Consider the following 22,039-nt stretch of genomic DNA (forward strand, 5'->3'; position numbering starts at 1 on the left):
TTAGACTCCCATATCCTGGCCAAAAGACTTTGGCAATTCACCTTATCTATGCCCCTCATGATTTTATAAATCCCTAGAAGGTCACCCCTCAGCCTCCTATGCTCCAGGGAAAAAGTCCTACCCTATCCAGCCTCTCCCCAAGCCCTCCAGTCCCGGTAACATCCTCATAAATCTTTTTCACTTCTCTTAATTCAATCCTCTGTCTCTCTATCTCTCTCTACCTCTTTCTTACTCTCATTTCACTTTGATGCCAATATGGGACCTTTCCACATTACACTGATGACAGTCAGTTCAACTTCAGTACAGCCACTTAGCAATTCCTTCCAGTTCAACGTTAGCTTAAGTACCCAAACTTTATACTCCTGTCATCTGTTCCATTTCCCAGCCCAACTCATTCTCTGGTTGAAGCCCTGTGTTCATAACTACTGGCCCTGTACTCTCTAAAGTTACCATATCCTTTCTGTCAAAAAGAACATTGCTTCCATCTATGATATTGCGGCCTTTTGCTGCTACTACTGCCTGTTTCCTACTGAGACTGTCGAAAAGGGTCACCTAGACGTCCCCCCTTGGCTCCCATGAGCCATCGGGTGTGGTGGTGGTTTAAAGAGTCGTGTGACCCTTGACTTTGTCACCTTTACATCACCTCCAGATGATCTTCCTCCACATCCTCCATGAACTTTCCCTCAAGCAAGCTCTGCTGAATGCATGTCCTGCACTAAGCCTACACAGTGATAATTGCTGTCCTTCCCAGCCACCCTTGGGTCCTATCAAATATCTATCAGTTCAATTTTTAAATTCCCATCCTTGTTTTTACATCCTTTCATATTCGTACCTCTCCAACAGTACACTGTTCCCAAACTTGAAATTCCAAGCAACATACCATCACTCCCAACACCATTGGCAATTTAATCATACCCAACAGAATGGTCCCATATCAAAGAACACACCCCATCCTGCAGTCCCTTTGCTTCTTCCCTCCTCCTGCTTCCTTGAAACCCATGTCTTTGATAAAGTTTTAAACCATTTCTCCCATTATCTCTTTTGATTTATTTTCCACGTTTTCAACTCCATTTCTTTTCAGCAAGATTACGTGTTAAAAATGCCTGCAGCAATCTTGCAGGTACAGCACATGCCTTGGGGTGATGAATAATGCATTTTAAAACAGGGACATTGTAAGTTTCATTAGATGTTGTTAAGATCTTTACATATATGATTAAGATATAAGAGTTAGAAATTGTAGCATGCTTAAAAATCAGTAGGGGTCTTCAATACCTAACGTAGGAGTGAGGACCCCTTACAATGCAGGGTTTTTTGTTTTGCAGCCTCCTCTCCTCCAACAATTCCATTCAGGCTAAGGATAGGGGAAGCTCGTAGTGAGCTTCAGGGTAGAGAAGAGTTTGAATGGGAAGATTAGTCAGAACTTGGGAGAGTTGTCACTTGGACATGGGCTCTGGACTGAGGTTGGAGCTGGGGGAAGAGGTCACTCAGGTGGACTGGCAATTGGCAGTCAGTATGGTGAGGTGCAGAGGTCAGGGAAGCAAACGATCAGTGTTTGGTGATTGAGAGATTCAGCAGGGGTCCAACCTCTGAGTGTGGGATCTGTTGGACTGCAGTCCTGGGCCCTAAGATATCAGCAGGAATCTGGTAGGTGCAAGCAAAAACCACTTAAAGATGCCTCAGACTTCCCAACCTCCATTCCAGCGGTGGACTAGGGATGATCAAGCTGCCTTTATTGCTTCCCCATCCATGGAATGATAGTCATAGACCACATAAACAGGCCCTTCGGCCCACTGAGTCCACATCAACCACTGATTTACATTAATCCCATTTTATTCTCCCAACATTCCCATTAATTCTCCATAGATTCTACCACTCATCTATGCACTGGAGGCAATTTACAGCAGCCAATTAACCTACCAACCCACACATCTTTGGGATGTTGGAGGAAACCAGAGCACCTGGGGAAACCCACGAGGTCACAAGGAGAAGGTACAAACTCCATACAGACAGCACCAAAAGTTGGGATTGAACCTGGGTCTCTGGAGCTGTGAGGCAGCAGCTCTGTAACTGTGCCACTGTACCATCCAGTTAAGGCTTGCTTAAGTGAACAAGAGGCATTTGTGAGCCTCATCTGCACAGAAGAATTTTGCACGTCAAACATGCTTTGGACATTGTTTGAAACCGCTGCTTGTGACCTGTGGCCTTCATGTGTCTGTGTCTCCTACACATTGAGCATGAAACAAATTTCCAGAAGTGCACCACCCACACAACAAACATATTCGTGTTTTTGATAAAATTCAATAGTGAATCACATAGAAATGTGCCACCCAGTGGCATTCCAAGGACAGGATATTTTGTTCCCACATACTGCTGTTTCTGCACGAAGAAATGATTTTAATCTACCATTGCATATTACTGACAACTTGTTGTGAAAGGAGGGGAAAGAGATGATAATGAAGGTGGGCTGACTGCAATAGGACCCAGGCTGCCTAAAGTTTTACTGCTTCCAGACAGGTTTCCTACATCAGTTGGTAGGTATCCTGAAGTGTGAGAATGACAACGGGGGCTAATTGGAATGATTAAAGTTCTGTCACCCCTTCTCCAGACCCCAGAGTCTATATCAGGCCTGCTGCAAGAGCCAGGCAGTGCAGTTACTGACAATCATTGTCTGGGCCCTAGTCAAGTGCACATAGATTGTCAACTGGACAGTGCAGAGGCGCAGTACGTTCAGACTGTCAACTTTTTTTGCTTGCTGCAGGTCTTCCAGGCTGTCACTGCCAAAAATGTTTGGGATGAGGTTTTAGATACCCGTTTGCTTTTGTCTGCTGATCTGGTACTGCAGATATAGGTTGATGGGTAGCTGTCCAGTCTGTTATAACAGGAATAATCGGCTAGAATTCAAATAGAGAGACACTACAACTGCGTATAATCCACTCATCCAATAACCCAGCACAATGGCATTTCACCAGGGGTGAGTGGGTGATCTATGCCTCTATTACCTCAAGATTCAATTTCCTCAATATTCCCTTCAGCTGGGTGCCCTTCCATAAATTACAAATGATATAGAATACCAGAGGCTGTTTTCACCTTCGCTCACCTAACATGTCCTCTGTCTCCTCCCTCTGCTGTCTTCCCCACCTGTACATTACTGGCTGATCCTTAAGTATCTGTGTGCTCAATTTCTGGATCTCTCTCCTTTACCAGCTCCTGTTCCCTTCTGCCTCTAAATTACCTTCTCCTGACACAGTTTATTGTCCTCAGCCCATTTTAATGCACGTAAAAGCAAGGAACTTCAGGTGCTGGAAATCCAAATCAGCACAGCATACACATGAAACACTCAGCCGGTTAGGCAGCATCTGTGGAGAGAGAAACAGAGTTAATGCTTCAGGTCAAGAACTTTTCATCAGGAACCTCATCTGCTGAGCATTTCCAATACTTTCTGTGCTTGTTTTATGTTGCAAACTTTATGGGTTAAAACTGTTCACATGGTTGTCCTGTGGTGTGCAGCAGAATTTAATCACTAGTTCTCCACTTGGGAGTGTTGTGGAAGCTAAGTCACTGGAGATCTTTAAAGAGGAGGTGAATATATTTTTGAATGATTGTGGAATTGAGGGCTACTGGGAACTGGCATATATGAGGAGATAAGACCTGGGACAGATCTGCCATGATCATATTGCACGGCAGGGCAGGTTTGAGGGGCCGAATGGCCAACCCCTGCTCCTATTTTCATGTGTGGTCGGACCAAGGAGTGGCTCAGAACAGCAGCAATGGGTGAAGAGTACACTTGAGCAAGACATATGTATGCACACTTATATACAGTGCAGTATGTGGAGATCAAAAGCCTAGAGATAAAAATGACAGAAAAAAAGTGCAAGAGAAATATGTTCTTTATTCGTGAAACTGGAAGAATAATCTCTCAGGTGTTGTTTGTTGACGCTGCATCATTTTATTGGACCAGGATGGAAAGGATCTGGAGACCCTTGTGCAGAATAAGTATTTACACAATGTAAATCCTGACTCAATGCTTCATGAAGCTGCTGCAGCCCAGAAAGCCAACAGGCTATTTCTGCCCTGGAGGAGAGATTCCAGGAATGGTCCTCTTGGATATTGGGCATCCAGTTGTAATGTGGCATTATTGGAGATCCGACGATGGGTCACTGGGCTTCTTGTCTACTCACGGAATGCCGATGAATTGGGATCTAAGAAGGAAACTAGAGAGTAAGAATATGTTGTAGCAGCACAACCACTGGGGATCTCCCTGTCAATAACTCATGGATTTTCCTGATGTAATACAACTGAGAAAGAACTGGCTTCCTGGAACAGGGTTATTGCTGTGGTATTTAATGTGAGTGCAGTATAACCTTATTAATCTTGAGCTTCTGTTAGATTGAATATGAGAGGAAGAAGAAGGAAGATGGAAAACGTGCTCGAGCTGACAGGCAGCAAGTGCTGGACATGCTGTTTTCAGCATTTGAGAAGCATCAGTACTACAACATTAAGGACCTGGTGGACATCACAAAGCAGCCAGTTGTAAGTAAAGGGAATGATACACTGTTCTAATTCTACCAGTGCCATCTTCTGGATTTAAAGTGCATGGTTCTCCCGTAGTTTCTTAAGTTGTGGCCATGGGTGATGTCATTGTATTTATGTTATACTTTAATATTTGTTTAAATATTATTGGCAATTTGACGCTAGAAAGTGTCATAAATGTCACACCATTCTAATCAACTGCAAAAATTACTTTCATTTGTGAGAGTCGTATGCACTACTTACTGTAATTGGCCATTGGAGTGTCAATGCCTCAAAGTTTGAAAATATCCTCAAACTTAATGCTAAAATTCCTGGGAGCCCACTGAATGACATTCCTATCTTGTTTCTGTGGAGATGTGACATGTGAGTTATCATATAGTGCCTGCTCCCAGAGACACAACTATCAAACTTCCTAACAGGTACATACCAAACCAGCATAAATCTTACTTACCAAGAAATATAAGATGTTTATTTTTGTTTGACAAGCAAAATTGCCAGCGCTCCACAAGCCAATTTTGGGAAACTCTCACCTCCGTCCTCTCACTGTGGTTAAGATGGTTTGCTGCCCACATCCTTTCTGCAGTTGGCTTGCTGGCTACCTCTGGTCACTGTCTCTTTTTGAGAAGATTTAAATTTGTAATTTTTGCTATCATCTTTATTTCCAATTAACCTGTTATTGGGAGAAATGAATTCTGAAAGTGTTTAATTTCAATTTGGTGAGAGTAAGTGGGGGGTATCAAATTATTTAAGGAACTGAATGAGTTGTCCAATATCGCAGTTTGAAATTACTTTCTGATATGTTACTGCTTATCTCTACAGTGGAGAACAAGCCAGTTTTGTATGTTTGAAATCAATTTCACCTTAACTGTATATTAAATTAACTTGACTGTTCTTGTATAAAATTAACTTGACTGTATTAAGTCCCTACTTGGCCTTATGCCTCCTATCCTCTTTATCCTTCTGGTATTAACGCATGTTCTAGGTATAGCTTACTTGCTTAACTGAAGATTATCCAAAGAAGAATTTTATGTGCTGGGTATTTCATTACAGTAAGAACAAACTGAGCCATAATTTCACCTGATTGAATTGCAAATATCAGTACATGGAATTACAGTGTTGTGGCCAGTACAGAGAGTTGGCTGTCGCAAGTGCAGGATTGGATGCTTGGTGTTCCGGGGTTTAGATGTTTCGAAAGGGATAGGGAGGGAGGTAAAAGAGGGGGTGGGAGTGGCATTGCTAATTAGGGATAGTATCACAGCTGCAGAAAGGGAGGACATCATGGAGGGATCATCTACTGAGTCTGACTTCCATCCACACTGACAGGAAGGGAGCAATCACTCTATTGGGAGTATTCTATAGGTCCGCCAATAGCCACTGGGACACGGAGCAGATAAGTGGGCAGATTTTGGAAAGGTGCAAAAATAACAGGGTTGTTCTCATGAGTGACTTCAACTTCCCTAATATTGATTGGCACCTCATAAGTGCAAAAGGATTAGGTGGGACAGAATTTGTTAAGTGTGTCCAGGAAGGATTCCTGACACAGTATGTGGACAGGCCATCTAGAGGAGAGACCACACTGGATCTAGTACTGGCAATGAACCTGGTCAGGTGACAAACCACTTGGTGAGCGATCATTTTGCAGACAATGAATTGGGAACAGATGCTGTCAGGGAAATGCACAGCAGAAATGTGGAGTCTGTTTAGGAAATACTTGCATGGGGTCCTGGATAGGTTTGTCCCATTGAGACAGGGAAAGGATGGTGTGGTAAAGGAACCATGGTTGACAAGAGAGGTGAAACATTTAGTCAAGAGGAAAAAGGAAGCATACTTAAGGTTTAGGAATCAAAAATTTTAGGAATTAAAAATCAGGCAGGGCTCTTGAAAATTATAAGATAGCCAGGAAGGAGCTTAAGAATGGACTTAAGAGAGCTAGAAGGGGACATAAGAAGGCCTTGGCGAGTAGAATTAAGGAAAACCCCAAGGCATTGTACACGTATGTGAGGAACAGGAGGATGACTAGAGTGAGGGTAGGAATGCTCAGGGATAAGGGGGAAAACATCCCTGGAGGTAGGGGAGGTCCTTAATGAATACTTTGTGTTCACTAGGGAGAGGGACCTCGATGAATGTGAGGTCAGTGTAGGACAGGCTAATGTGCTGGAACATGTTGAGGCTAAGAAAGAGGTAGTGTTGGAACTTCTAAAAAAAACATTAGGATAAATAAGTCTCTGGGGCCAGATGCGATATACCCCAGGTTACTACGGGAAGCAAGGGAAGAGATTGCTGGGGCATTGACGACGATCTTTGCATCCTCCCTGACCACAGGAGTGGTACCAGTGGATTGGAGGATGGCAAATGTTGTTCCCATTCAAGAAAGGTAATAGGGATAATCCTGAGAATTATAGACCAGTGAGTCTTACATCAGTGGTGGGCAAGCTATTGGAGAGAATTCTTAGGGACAGGATTTACAAGCATTTGGAGAAGCATAGTCTTATTATGGATAGTCAGCATGGCTTTGTGAGGGGCAGGTCGTGCCTCACAAGCCTAATTGAGTTTTTCGAGGAGGTGACAAAACAAATAGATGTAGGTAGAGCGGTGGATGTGGTGTATATGGACTTCATTAAGGCGTTTGACAAGGTTCCCCATGGTAGGCTCATCTAGAAAGTCATGAGGCATAGGATCCATGGAGATTTGGCTGCGTGGATTCAGAATTGGCTTGCCCACAGAAGGCAGAGGGTGGTAGTAGATGGAATGCATTCTGCCTGGAGGTCGGTGACCAGTGGTGTTCCACAGGGATCTGTTCTGGGACCCCTGCTCTTTGTGATTTTTATAAATGACTTGGATGAGGAAGCAGAGGGATGGGTTGGTAAGTGTGTAGATGACACAAAGGTTGGTGGTGTTGTAGATAGTGTAGAAGGTTGTCGTAGGTTACAACAGGATGTAGACAGGATTCAGAGTTGGGCAGAGAAGTGGCAGATGGAGTTCAATCCAGAAAAGTGTGAAGTGATACACTTTGGAAGAACGAACTTGAAGGCGGAGTATGAGGTTAATGGCAGGTCTTAGCAGTGTGGATGATGAACAGAGGGATCTTGGGGTCCAAGTCCATAGATCCCTTAAAGTTGCCGCGCAAGTTGATGGGATGGTTAAGAAGGTGTGTCGTATGCTGGCCTTCATTAGTCGGGTGATTGAGTTCAAGAGCCATGAAGTAATGTTGCAGCTCTATAAAACTCTAGTTAGACCACCCTTAGAGAATTGTGTTCAGTTCTGGTCACCTCATTATAGGAAGGATGTGGAAGCTTTAGAGAGGGTGCAGAGGACATTTACTGGGATGCTGCCTGGATTAGAGAACGTGTCTTATGAGGAAAGGTTGAGAGAGCTAGGGCTTTTCTCTTTGGAGCGACACAGGATGAGAGGCAACTTGATAGAGGTGTATTAGATTATTAGGGGCATAGATAGAGTGGACAGACAGCACCTTTTGCCCAGGGCAGCAATGAACAATACTAGAGGACATCAGTTGAGGGGAGATGTTAAGAGGTAGGTTTTTTTACACAGAAAGTGGTGGATGTCTGGGACACACTGCTGGGGATGGCAGTAGAGGCTGATACAATAAGGAAATTTAAGACTCTTGGATAGGTACATGGATGTAAGAAAAATGGAGGGTTATGGGCTGTGTAGGAGGGAAAGGTTAGATTGATAATGGAGTAGATTTATATAGGTCAGCACAACATCATGGGCTGAAGGGCTAGTACTGTGCTGTAGTGGTCTATGTTCTGTGTTCTAATAGGAACCTTGTGCCACTTGGTGGCAGATGATCAGTACTACAGGAACTATTTGTTAATGTGTCCCTCTGGATTGAAACCCAGTTACTTAACCACTATGCTGCCATACTATGTGTAGATTTGCTGATAATACAAAGCAAGGTGGGAGAGTGAGCTTGGAGGATGCAGAGAGACTGTAAGAGATATAGACAGGTGAAACCTGGGAGAAGATGGTGGCAGATGAGGAAATATGAAAAAATGTGATAGGAAGCATTTTAAGAAGAAAAAATCAAAATGGTATTGAGAATTAGTGATAGGCAACTGGAAGCTCTCAGTTGCACTGGCAGATTTAATGTAGGTCTTCCTCAAAGCAGTCACCCAATCTATGTTTGGCCTCCACATTACGTAGGAGAAAGCATTAAATACAGTTTAATAAACTGAAAGCAGTACAAGGAGATGTGGAAAGTACAAAGATAAAATGACATTTATTCCATTCCCTGCACTTCCACTAGAATGTGCCTTGGGAAGTGGTTGTTGGTGTTATTAATGGAATCTTATGAAAGGTTGGTGCCCTCAGAATACAAGTGAAGGAAAGGGTGAGATGTGTTTGGAGACAACATTGTACTTGAGGGGTCTGAAATCAGAGGATGAATGTGAAGCCTGATGCTGTAATGGTGAATACAAGGGGCTCACTATTGTGGTTCTGGTTGGAAGGAGTGAGCGCAGGAAGTGGAATGAACATCGGTAAAGGGGGTCCTCAGCTGACATACTGGAAATATTGGTATGAGGTTGACATTGAATTGATGCAGCAGAGACAGAGAAGCAGAGAATTAAATGAAATCCTCACAGGAAGCAGGTCAGGAGGAACCATTGGCAAGGTAACTGTGGGGTTGTATGTTGGTTTCCTGACCAATTCCCAGAGAAGGAGATAGAGGAGTTAGAAAAAAATGAGTTGGAGATGGACTGCATTAAGGTGGAGGGTAGAAAAGATTGAATGGTACCGATCTGCCACCATTGTCCCTTAGCTTAACATTCATTTAAACTACCATAAATATTATCTTTGAGGAGATTTTATGTTTAATTCAGAATAAAGCAAAAAGGGGGGGGGATGGTGAAAGGTTCCCCATCACTAAATGCCCTGGAGAGATATCAGTCTCAAGACCAGCACCTGCTGAACAAAGCTTTCCATTTTAACGGTCTGGATTAAGTAGTTGGTGATGAATACGTGTGGCAGCCATATCCCCAAACTTGGACATCCAAAATATAAATGTGGCTTGTCGGCTGCAGGCTGCTCAGATTGGTCTTTGTTGAAGAAATATTGATGAGGAAACTGAGGTTTAAGTTTTTACTTAGAGGTTGAGGGAAGGTGTAGATGGGCATAGAGAAATAAGTGATGGAACTGACAGTGGCAGTGTGCTCATACATTTCAGTGGGCCATGCTACTCATGTTGCCACTTCCAAAGCTCAAAGCCTGCCCCAGTCACTTGTTCAGTCTCATGCAATCCTGCATAGAAAGAGGAAGTTGATTGGGTTGAGGTGTTTCAACACACACAGGCTTTCTGGTTGATAATTTAGAACTATCGACTCTTGGCGGCAGGTAGCCCCAGTAAGTCTGCCAGGTCTGCACTGCTCCAGAATATTGCTGATGCTTTATGGAATGTGGAAGTGTGACCAATCACAGGGAGGGCTCTGAGTCTTGCCACTCATCTTTAGGTAACACTGCAAGCTAATGCTTCAACAGGAAGCATGGAATGCTCACTACAGTACTTTTGATGCTATTGCAACTTTTGGCTTGTTAAGCTACATTGATATTGCTACACCACTTGAGGTTCCCTAAACCCAAGACTGCCAGGCGGCCTCTAAACTTAGATGAATGTGTGTTACCCCTCAAGAGAAAACCAAACCAAACCTTGTGTACCAGATATCTAGATAGATTGGAGGTGTGTGCCAGGATGTTTGCCATGATTGAACTATTAAGTGGTAAATTTTGGTGTAGAAGTTAATTTTTTCTGTTTCCTTCCTTCTCCATAGACCTACCTAAAGGAAATTTTGAGAGAGATTGGCATCTACAATGTAAAAGGAACCCACAAGAACACATGGGAACTAAAACCAGAGTATCGGCATTACCAGAATGAAGACAAAAGTGAATAGAATGACACAGTGGCTAAAAAGTATTAAGCTAGAAAGTGAGATGTTCCAAGATGTAGTCTTAGCCTCAGTCATGAGAGCTGAGCAATGGTGATTTATTTACCTCTTCAAAGGCCAGAATATTTTGTATGGCAGCCAATTTTTAAAGTTGAAGAGGAAAGGATAAGTTATGAGTTTTTATTTGAATCAAGGAAAAGCTTTGTATCTTTAAGTGTTTTGATGTAGCAAGTTGATTAATGTAGGGCTATATTTGTACTGTCAATAAAGTATTGTGTTGAAGATATTCCTGCAGGTGGTACTATCCAGGTTATAAATTATCAGCTGGTTATATACTTCACATGAGATGGTGAACATCACTGTAGGTCCCTTTCTTTGCCCTTGCTCAAGACAAACATCCTATTTAAGGCATGAAGGATTGATGATGTTCTTCAGTGACTGCTACTGCAGAACAAGAATACCTTATGGTATAAGAATAGTTCTTGTAAAATAATCTGTTGGTGAAGGCAGGGTGTATCACAGTACTTATTAGATCTTGAAATCTGGGGAAACTGGAGTAAGTCCACAATTTGTTGGTGAGGAAATCTAGGGCCTTCACAATGATGTTGCTGTCTCTATATAGTAAAGGGACCAGTCAGGTTAGGATGAGTTCCTTTGGAAAAATAAAGTGCTGCATATGTGGAAATCTGAAATAAAAACTGACATGCTGGAAATTCTCAGCAGGACAGTATCTGTGGAAACAGTTCAGGTGATAACCTTTTATTTGAACCATTAAAGTGTTCTTTGGAATTTTATATCTGAGGAGTGACTTAATTGAGGTTATGAGAGGTCTGGACAGGGTGAACAGGATCTTCTTTTCCTTGCCTGAGAGAAAGTAGAGATCAAAAAGCTGAGACTTCAACCACCTCAACTTCCTTGCATTGCATCTTCGCCTGGTACAGAAATCCAACCAGATGAGATTCACTATCATGGTTGGCCCTTCTCCCCAAAACTTCCTACTCTGTTCAAAGGGAATTTGGAGATTTTTATCAGTTTCCAAATTATTATGTTATCTCATTTAAAATAAGCCAAAAAAAATGCTGCCCTATATATCTCTTATGGGCCATTTTGTGAGACAGAGTCAAAATAAATGTATTCCTGGGTGGGGAAGGAGAGCAAATCACAATGGATAGAAATATTTAAGTTGATAAGAATCAAGCATCTAGAATTATTTACAGATGAATGAAGTCCTCAAGAAAGCCTGAATGGGTTGGAACTCTATCCAGAAAAAGAGGTGACCTCTTAGAGGCATTTAATAAGGGATATACATAAGATAATGTTGCATTTACAGGAAGACTAAAATTAGGGCCAATGTACTAAAGGAACCTTAATTGTGTGGAATATTGATTTTGAACAGATAGGATGTGGTCTGCTATATTATTGGGTGTGAAGAGTATGCCATTTGCCATTCTGACTCATCGTGGGAATGAAAGAGGCAAAATATAAAGTATCTTAATCAGTGGCTGACCCCAAACCTTATGGTTACACTCAAAACATTGTAGGGATAGTCATTCATGAACCTGGATAGCAGCCAGCTGAAAGAAGTTGAATGACTCTAATTAATCAGTTACCTTTAATGACTTAAGTGTACAAACACAAGAACAGTTTATTCTGACACCAAGCAAGAAATTTTAAACTGAAGATCTTCAGCATCAGGGAAATTGCATGATGAATTCTTGCATGATACTTGACTCTAGTTCTGGTGGGATATGGGATATTATCTTGAAGATATGCTGTTACCAGATACCCTGCCACTGGGTTCCATTTCTGTGACTCTTATTACTGGCATCTATATAACAAGGCCCACATGGTCCAATCACCCACCAGTGACATAATTATGGAATAACACATTGGTCCTTATTTCTCTTTAATTTTAACACATCCTTTGATTGAATTACAAGTAACTTTTGCATTTCAGATTGGCTCCATTTTTCTTAAGTCTTGAATAGTCTTAACAAAGACTTACTCTTCTCCAATCAGTTAATTTTTATGATCGTTTTCATTTTACATATACAGTATCTTTGGTTTATTACTTTCTTCCATTTACCATCCAGTTACAGAATTAGATGTAGATTTTGTACAACTTACATTAATAGTGCCTTGAACACAATGTTTTTGGATACCTTTTAAGATCCTGGAACTCCCTCTCCACAATAGAAGCACCTGCACCAGAAGGATTACAGCAGTTTAAGGTAGTGGCTCACCACTACCTTGAGGGCAAGTGGGGTAAATAATAAATAACCTTGCTGATAACACCCAAAAATTGGGTGGGGAAACCTCACTTATTACCTGACAATCAAATCTAGTAATTTTCTGGTTATAACTGGATAGATTAACAGTGTTGGCTCACTCTAGACAAGTAATGAGCTGTTGAAGGTGATGTAGTCAATTACTATGGCTGCAAATCCACAATGCAGCTGGAAGATGGTGTACTGGTCAAGTATTAACATTAGTTAATTTTCCATGGCTTTCCCCAGGGAAAATTAATGTGTCAGGTCTTAAATGAGGATGTGTAGCCAATTTTTTTTTAAAAATGGTCCCAACCAGACATGATAGCATGCTTTACTTACCCATAACACCCAATCATAATTTTCTGCATAGTTGAGCTAAAACTGGTAGTGAAAGCACATTCAAGTTAAGGAATTTGATATAGCCAGAACTACAGGCCCATAAGGGGAAAAATTGGTCTGTGGCACAAATTCAATATTCCTATGCTGCAGAAGCCTTGATCTTTCCAAATTTGATGTTCTAAACTTACAAATAATAAAAACCAACTCTTACAGCCAAGTTACTGGATCAGAATGGCAGAAAGCCTTGAAAGCACTGTTTTTCCCCAGATCCTTGCACAAAACCTGGGCTTTCTGGCCCAACTGGAGCCAGAACAAAGCTGTCAATTGGCAAGATCCTTCTTGCTTTTCTGATGTAATGAGAAATGAATTCTATCTCTATCCTAAGTATTGCAACTCAGGTCACAATCATGCAAATTGCGAGTCATCTTGAGTAATACCTAACTGCTGAGCCAAAGGTAATATTTTTTAAAACATGCACTTTGTTTTTGGGCTAGGTCTTAGAATTTATAAGTAAAGCTGTAGCAGCTTTTTAGACAAATCTAAACTTTAATGACCATGCCATGTATACAGCAATTGAGATACACATCCTATGGACATGTAGCTGATTGGCACCAAGCTTGTTTAACACTGCATTGAAATTTATTCCAACATTACAATCCACATCTTTAAGATGACACTGCCAAGTGCAAATTTGTTGCACCATGTTACAAAGATCTGGCATTATTCATTCAAAAGATGCAGTTCTCAGAATTGGAGACAAGAACACTGCATAAGTTAAAGCAAGCAAAACTTAGTGGGGTTGCCAAACATGCACAATTTTTATTGCCATGGAGACTTGAATGACTTGGACAAGACATGCATTTCTGATGCATCTGTGCATCATCATGAATGTAATTACCAGAATTTAGATGAATGCTTGCAACTGCAACTTGAAATATGTAATTCACAATGACATATTGACCAAGACCATACTCAAGACTAGCATATGGCAGAGCATCACTCCACTGAAGCTGCCCAAAATGAGATACAGTAGATGGATTTAGTGTAATTGGAAGCCTCAGTGACAAAATATTCCAGCTGGTGCAATTCAGTCTTTGTCAAGAGCATTTAATGAGCTACATCTCCAGCTCTAATGCAGAAGGGTCAATGGAGATCATTTTATGCCTGTTGGTAAAGGCTGACTGGTAGTTTTTTTTAATGATAGTCTGACCTATTAATGGAAACCCTCAAAGGCTGTAGACCTGGCAATTTCTGAACTTTGAAACACTGATTTAACCAGAGGCAGTAAGTCAGAAAAGTGCCACCTGCCCACAGGAGTCAAGTTACAACCAGCACATTTAGTTTAAAACCATACCTTCCAGTCATGCAGGAGGCCTGAACAGCTTAATGTATGTAACTTCAAAATACAATTTGCCAATTTACTCAATGTTGGGATCTAGAGACAAATTTATCAATGCAGAATCCACCATTGACTGGACAACACCAAGACATTTATTGAAACAATCACACTTGTATTTACAACTTGCCCAGATCCTATTAATTTAAACCCAAAGCTTCATTTCCCCCCTTCCCCCAAGAGTTTTTGTGCTATCCATATCCACAAATTGAGGATTTCATGGGCATCATGCAATAGAGCCTGGGAATTACATCACTAACCAGCACCTGATATGGGTCAGATGCAAAAGATCCAACATTTCCACATTAGGAACAATGCAACCAATTCCAGAAGCAGTCTGTATCAGCAATGTAAATCAGGCATTAAGGGGATTAATGCACTTTATTACAACTCAGTTAAAACAATGTTCTTTTCCAATAATGAATCAGCTCAGTGATACCAGTTCCAAGTTTATTGCAGGTAACATGAACATTAGGTCATTGTGATTGATGAATTCAACATGATGAATTGCAAGCAGATTTACTGTAAAAAAACAGAAATTCAATGTTAGTGTAGCTTTTGACCAGACTTGCTGTCTGCCTTCATGCCATTGACAAAATGTAGTTGAAGCCACCCAAAGATACTCCTACATAAAAACCATGTCCACCTTTATTCAATCTGCACAGCCACAGAGAAGCAGGTAGAAGATTGAGGAATTTTAATCTTGCATCTGAGTGCAAACCACAAAGTCACTAAATTTTACTTCAGGTCTATCAGTAGATGCACTTGGTTAACATTTCAGGCTGCCAGACATCACAAATGCATGTTGGACGACTCAATGTGTAGAATTATGCTAATACTAAAATAATCAAAGTTAATTCAAAACAGATTTTGAACCCCCCACTACCCCAATTCTACAGCAGTGGCATCCACAGCCTTTGCCTAATTCTTTCCCCACAGTCCCAAATGAAAGGATCAACACTGCTGTGTATGCCACATTGTTTAACAGCACATTATGGATAAGATTTAAATACTTACGCATTTCTCAATTTCCAAACCATCCTTGAAGAAAACCATATATGGAGTATCATCAGCACGGTAATCTAATAATCCAACTATGCCATCACAGTTCATACTCTCACCTGTGTAAAACTAAACAAGTTCCTAAATTTAGTATTGGATTCCTCAACAATTCACATTAGCTTAGTTCAATAGGCCAGTTTCAGGTCCCAATGCACTGTACATGCAAGTATGTTGTACAATAAAAGCACTACACTGGTACCCTGCTTATCCCAGTCCCAGAGAACACCAATACCTTATTCCTGGGCCCAGTATTCAAACAGGTACTAACATTCTTAATAACATCCACTTTGGATGTGCACTACCAAAGAGGAAACTGGCATGATCCCCTGCCTTCCACCATCACTCCCATAACAATGAAATGTTCTAATTAGCCTGGGATCTCTATATAGTGAGCTACTGAGGCAATACAAGAGTTGGTGCATACAGTGCAGCCAGCCATACAGTGCTGAGATGGCAGAGGGGTTTAAGGAATCAGGGCTACAGCCAGGCCATCACTGGGGCAACAGCATTGGCTTCATGCATGTTTTTGCCTCATTTGCCTGTAAAGCTCATCCTAGATATTCGTTTTGAAACAAGCTCAAACAATCATGCTAGCCCCTCAACACCAGTTTCACATGCAGTCTTTGCACATCAACTTGGATGCTCACATCACACCAAGCTGCAGAGAACATTCAGCAGTTTTATTATAGGAGCACCAGTGAAGGGCTGAACTGCCAAGATTCTAATAGCAAAGTACAGGCAGGGTTCCCAGAACAAAAACATGTAAGAGCATTGCTGATCCATTGTTAACAGATTCCACAAGCATTCCTATTCCTGGGAGTGCATACTGAGCACAAAACAAGGTACCAGTGTCATTCCTCATCCACTACATGCAAATTTAATGAGATATGGCCATCAAGGGGACCATAAATAACAAGCCAAACAATGAACACTAAGTCAATAAGCTTAACATCAGGAACTTTAATTATTTGCTTCAAAGTAACTTTAAACAATGTAAAAAAAATGCTGGTTACCTGATAGTCTCCAAATTTTTTTAGAATATCTGCAACAACAGCTTGAGCATTGTTAGTAAAATCTTGCACTGCATCTGGGTTTTCCTTTTGAATTTTGTCTTTCAGGCTGTGGTTGAAATAAAATTGTGACAAAACTTAATTCCTACATTTGCAAGGATTGCACTTAAAGTTCAAGTTGCTTCAAGAGCAACAATCCAAATACAACCTTCAAAAAAATCAAAACTAAAGAGTTAAGGACAGTCATGTTCCAAATGGGATCCTTCAGGTTCAAAATATTTCAATAGTTTCTAGACCACTACCCAATCACAGATTCTACCTCTCCCATATTGAGAGAGGAGACAAAAACTTGCCACTTTGAGGGCTTGTCTCTAGCATTATGGAGAGACAAGGGCCACACTCTTGGCCACATCCCTGAATGGACCTAGACACTTGATTTAAGTGAACTGAGTTTAAAACTAACCCTGCAATGTCAAGAACTCTATAAACTAGCAGCCACAATAGGTACTTAACTATTAAGTCTCAGGCCATCCCAAGCATAATAAAATTCAGCCTCAACTCCTCTGAAATTTCCAATTCATAAAACTTACTTAAAACAAAATGACTCAAATTCCACCCAAAATACATCCAATGGACTTAAATTTCACACATGCCTGAATCAGTATCATACAAAGTTTGGGAGCTTTAAAGGAGAAACAAAAGCAGTCTAAATCTGATAAGTGGGAGAGGATGAATCATCAACTGTTGCTCTTCTAGTGCCACCTATTTACATAATTGCAAAAGTGAACCAGCTTTGCCATCACAACTGCCTACAAAGTCTGTCTAATTCAATGTAACCAAAGAAAGCAATAAATTATGTCTCCATTAAAGGCAACCTTATTACTCACCGTTTCATGTACTCCTTTATGTAAGTTCTATATTCATTTTTCTTGAAAGAAACTTCTTTGAGATGGTGATTCAATACAATGTCAACACCACTGACAGTTAAATTCTCAGACTGTTCAGTCGGACATTCTTGGGAAGCATTGCCACCAATTAAAGAGTCATCAATCCCTCCTTCTGTTCTGGAAACAAGCTTGGGAAAAGCAGAAGAACTCCTCAGTACAATATTAGAACCTCGAGAATTCTAACATTAGGGAACACCAGAACATATATCCAGCTTGATTTAGTCAGATGAAATAGATCGAAAAGCTCACTTTTACACACCCAAATTGGAGAATGTCCTGTTCACCAAGTCAGAACAACCACAATCAGTCTAAGCCCTTGGTGGACCAGTGGAAAAGGAGAACCCCAACTCATCCCAATAGACCCTGCTGACCAAATTGGACCATAGTCCAGTGACTTCCCCCATCAAATGAAGGTAACAGCTAGCCTGTGTACTGCGATTAGCTTGAGGAAGAAAGTAGACAGTACAACAGCATACAATGCGGGATCAATACTTAAAAGATCACGAGTCAGACATCTTAAATTAACAGCATAAGGATGGCACAAGAGGAACCAAGCGGATCCGCAGGTGACGAAGCAGATCAAACCCTTGTCCTGTCGGCTACGACATTGAATCCAAGCCCGTTACTGCTGAAAGGCCACCGGGCCGAGCCCCCGACTGGCGCGGCCGACACCAGGTCCGCTGTGGACTTCCAGCCACTTTGATACCAAGAGCCGACCGGGCGCTGACCGCATCGGTCGCCAACATCCGGCCGGGCCGCACCGGACTCGCCGATACCTCACTTCCAATGACCGCCGGCCACCCTCCTCCTCCCTCCGCGCCTCCGATAGAAACTCGGCCCGGCATCGCTCTTACCTTCCCCTCCACCTCGTAGATGATACCCTTCGGGTCTTCGCTGATCTTATAGATGTCGGAGAACATCTCATCTCCTGCCGGGAACAAGAGCAGAGCGACGGTCAGGCGCAGCAGCACACCCCCCCCCCCCCCCCCCCTTCCAGGCGGACGGCCGGCCTGCGGCCTCCAGGCCCCACCTGACGCAGCGCCGCCAACCAGGCCCAGTCACAGAGGCTGGGCAGAAACAATCGACGGCGCGGCCCCCACCCTGTGGCAGCCGGACCCACCCCACACTCTTCATTCTTATTTCTTCTCTCTCCCCCACCCCGCACCTTTATAAAGGGAGTAATCCAGCGGCGGCACTCACCCGAAACAATACACTTGTAAATCCTCATGGCGGCGGAAAGACGCACACCCGGCGGCCCTGCAACACCGACCGAAAAGGGCGAGCTGTCCCGCACTGACGTTTATATAGACGCCGCCGCCCGTGACGTCAGCCACGTACAGGCTACGTCAACAGTGCGCGAGCGGTTGCTGACGTCAGAGGGCGAGGTCCCGACCGCCTCCTCTGGAGCCGCCCCACCCCACCACCTTTCCCCGGGACAGAAGCTCCTGCCCCGTCCTAGTGAAGAGTCTCGACCTGAAACGTTGACTGTTTATTTCCCTCTATAGATGCTGCCTGACCTGCTGAGTTCCTCCAGCATTTTGCGTGTGAAAGTTCCTGCTCTGTTGTCCGCTTCTGATGTACTGATAAAAGTTTCTCCTCCAGGATGCGCCGGGGGTTCCCGGGTTTCAGTGAGGATACTGCAATCTTTCAGGGAGGTATTGAGAACATCAGGAGCATTGTAATGGTGACCGCCTTCACCAATGGGCTCAGAATCTCCCTGCTGTCTGCCATGGGGAAAGTCATGGCCAGGGTCCGTGCATCTGGATGCACGGTGGACATGATCTTCATCAAGTGGTAACATTGAAGGGAAAAGCAACATCAACTATTATACACAGCCCTTTACAGCTGAACTAAGGACTTTGCAGTGTAGCACACCATTCTCATATTTAGCTACCTGTAGAAATTCATCTCCACCTATTGTTTGTTTCGTAATGGCACACAAATCAAGATCCGAACCAATTGGTCCACAGCAGAACCAACCTCAATTGAGACAGGTGGCAAACAAGGCTGCTGCATTGCACAAACATTTGTTTCATAGAACACAGAACAGTACAGGCCCTTTGGCCCACAATGTTGTGCTGACATTTTATCCTGCTCTAAGATCTATCTAACCCTTGCCTCCCACACCGCCCCCCATTTCTCTATCATTCATATCTCTATCTAAGAGTCGCTTAAATGTCCCTAATGTATCTGCCCCCACAACCTCTGCAGGCAGTGTGTCCATGCACCCACCACTCTCTGTGTAAAAAAAACTTACCCCTGACATCCCCCCTTATACCCTCCTCCAGTCACCTTAAAATTATGTCCCCTCGTGTTTGCCATTGTCACCCTGGGAGAAAGTCTCTGACTGTCCACTTGATCTATGCCTCTTATCATCTTATACACCTCTATCAAGGCACCTCTCATCCTCCTTTTCTCCAAAGAGAAAAGCCCTAGCTCACTCAACCTATCCTCATAAGCCATGCTCTCCAATTCAGGCAACATCCTGGTAAATCTCTTCTGCACCCTCTCTAAAGCTTCCACATCCTTCTTATAATGAGGCAACCAGAACTGAACACAATGCTCCAGAGTTCTATAGAGCTGCAACATCACTTTGCGGCTCTTGAACTCAGTACCCCGACTAATGAAGGCCAACACTCCATACGCCTTCTTAACAACCTTATCGACCTGTGCGGCAACCTTGAGGAATCTATGGACTTGGACCCCAAGGTCCCTCTATTCCTCCACACTGCTAAGAGTCCTGCCATTAACCTTGTATTCTGCCTTCGAATTCGATCTCCCGAAGTGTATCACTTCACACTTATCCGGGTTGAACTCCATCTGATGCTTCTCAGCCCAGGTCTGCATTCTATCAATATCCTGTTGTAATCTACAGCAACCTTCTACACTATCCACAACACCACCAACCTTTGTATCATCAGCAAACTTGCTAACCCACCCTTCCACATCCTCATCCAAGTCATTTATAAAAATCACAAAGAGCAGGGGTCCCATAACAGATCCACCACTGGTCACCAACCTCCAGGCAGAATACACTCCATCTACCACCACCCTCTGTCTTCTATGGGCGAGCCAATTCTGAATCCACACAGCTAAGTTTCCCTGGATCCCGTGCCTCCTGACTTTCTGAATAAGCCTTCCATGAGGAACCTTATCAAACACCTTACTAAAATCCATGAACACCACATCCGTTGCTCTACCTTCATCAATGTGCTTTGTCACATCCTCAAAGAATTCAATCAGGCTTGTGAGGCACGACCTGCCCCTCACAAAGCCATGCTGACTGTCCCTAATCAGCCTATGCTTCTCTAAATGCCCATAAAACCTGTCTCTAAGAATCTTCACCAGTAATTTGCCCACCACTGAGGTAAGACTCACTGGTCTGTAATTCCCAGGTTATCCCTACTCCCTTTCTTAAACAAAGGAACAACATTTGCCACCCTCCAATCATCTGGCACTACTCCTGTGGCCAGTGAGGACACAAAGATCGTTGCCAAAAGCGCAGCAATCTCTTCCCTAGCTTCCCGTAACAACCTTGGATATATCCCATCCAGCCCTGGTGACTTATCTATCCTAATGTTTTTCAAAAGTTGCAGTATATCCTCTTTTCTCACATGGACATGACCTAGCATATCAGCCTGTCGTACGCCATCCTCACAAACGTTAAGGTCTCTCTCTCTCTGGTGAATACTGAAGCAAAGTATTCATTACGGACCTCCCCTACCTCTTCCGACTCCAGGCATATGTTTCCTCTCTTATCCCTGATTGGTCCTACCCTCACTATAGTCATCCTCTTATTCTTCACATATGTGCAGAACACCTTGGGGTTTTCCTTGATCCTACTCGCCAAGGACTTCTCATGACCCCTTCTAGCTCTCCTAAGTCCATTCTTAAGCTCCATCCTGGCTACCTTGTAACCCTCCAGAGCCTTGTCTGATCCATGGTTTCTAATCCTCAGGTAAGCTTCTTTCTTCCTCTTGATAAGACATTCTACATCTCATGTCAACCACGGTTCCTTCACTCTACCATCCTTACCCTGCCTCAATGGGACAAACCTATCCAGATCCCCATGCAAGTATTCCTTAAACAACCTCCACATTTCCGCTGTGCACTTCCCCAAGAACATCTGTTCCCAATTTATGCTCCCAAGTTCCTGCCTAATAGCATCATAATTCCCCCTCCCCCAGTTAAATACTTTCCCATATCGTCTGCTCCTATCCCTCTCCAAGGCTATGGTAAAGGTCACGGAGTTATGGTCACTGTCTCCAAAATGCTCTCCCACTGAGAGTTCTGAAACCTGATCAGGCTCATTGCCTAGTACCAGGTCGAGTATGGGCTCTCCTCTAGTCGGCCTGTCCACATACCGTGTCAGGAATCCTTCCTGTACACACCGAACAAACTCCGTCCCATCTATCCCCTTTACACTAAGGAGGTGCCAATCAATATTAGGGAAGTTGAAATCACCCAGGACAACAACCCTGTTATTTTTGCAGCTCTCCAAAATCTACCTCCTGATCTGCTCCTCAGCGTCTCTGCTGCTATTGGGGGGTATGTAGAATACTCCCAATTGGGTGATTGTTCCCTT

General features: G+C 43.0%; 2 protein-coding genes and 1 non-coding gene across 3 annotated transcripts in view; 1 reads left to right on the forward strand and 2 right to left on the reverse strand.

The window, feature by feature from the left end:
• gtf2f2a (general transcription factor IIF, polypeptide 2a) overlaps window positions 1-12,033 on the forward strand; it is a 76,945-nt gene extending 64,912 nt beyond the window's left edge. The window contains exons 8-9 of the mRNA XM_052015350.1: window positions 4,387-4,530; window positions 10,317-12,033. Of these exons, the coding sequence (XP_051871310.1) occupies window positions 4,387-4,530; window positions 10,317-10,436 (264 nt within the window). The 3' untranslated portion in view covers window positions 10,437-12,033. The remainder of the gene's footprint in view (window positions 1-4,386; window positions 4,531-10,316) is intronic.
• Window positions 12,034-14,507: 2,474 nt separating this feature from the next.
• On the reverse strand, window positions 14,508-18,742 carry tpt1 (tumor protein, translationally-controlled 1). The gene is made up of 6 exons (XM_052015353.1): window positions 18,655-18,742; window positions 18,309-18,382; window positions 17,395-17,582; window positions 16,511-16,616; window positions 15,453-15,566; window positions 14,508-14,957 (listed from the first exon to the last, which is right to left on the reverse strand). The coding sequence occupies exons 1-6, from the start codon at window positions 18,680-18,682 to the stop codon at window positions 14,955-14,957; spliced, it is 513 nt and encodes a 170-aa protein (XP_051871313.1). The 5' UTR covers window positions 18,683-18,742; the 3' UTR covers window positions 14,508-14,954.
• On the reverse strand, window positions 15,072-15,200 carry LOC127570102 (small nucleolar RNA SNORA31). The gene has a single exon (XR_007956304.1). It is a non-coding gene; the product is annotated as a small nucleolar RNA SNORA31 (small nucleolar RNA).
• Window positions 18,743-22,039: the final 3,297 nt, after the last annotated feature.

The sequence above is a fragment of the Pristis pectinata genome, chromosome 4, assembly GCF_009764475.1.
Source record: "Pristis pectinata isolate sPriPec2 chromosome 4, sPriPec2.1.pri, whole genome shotgun sequence".
Lineage (NCBI taxonomy): Eukaryota > Metazoa > Chordata > Chondrichthyes > Rhinopristiformes > Pristidae > Pristis > Pristis pectinata.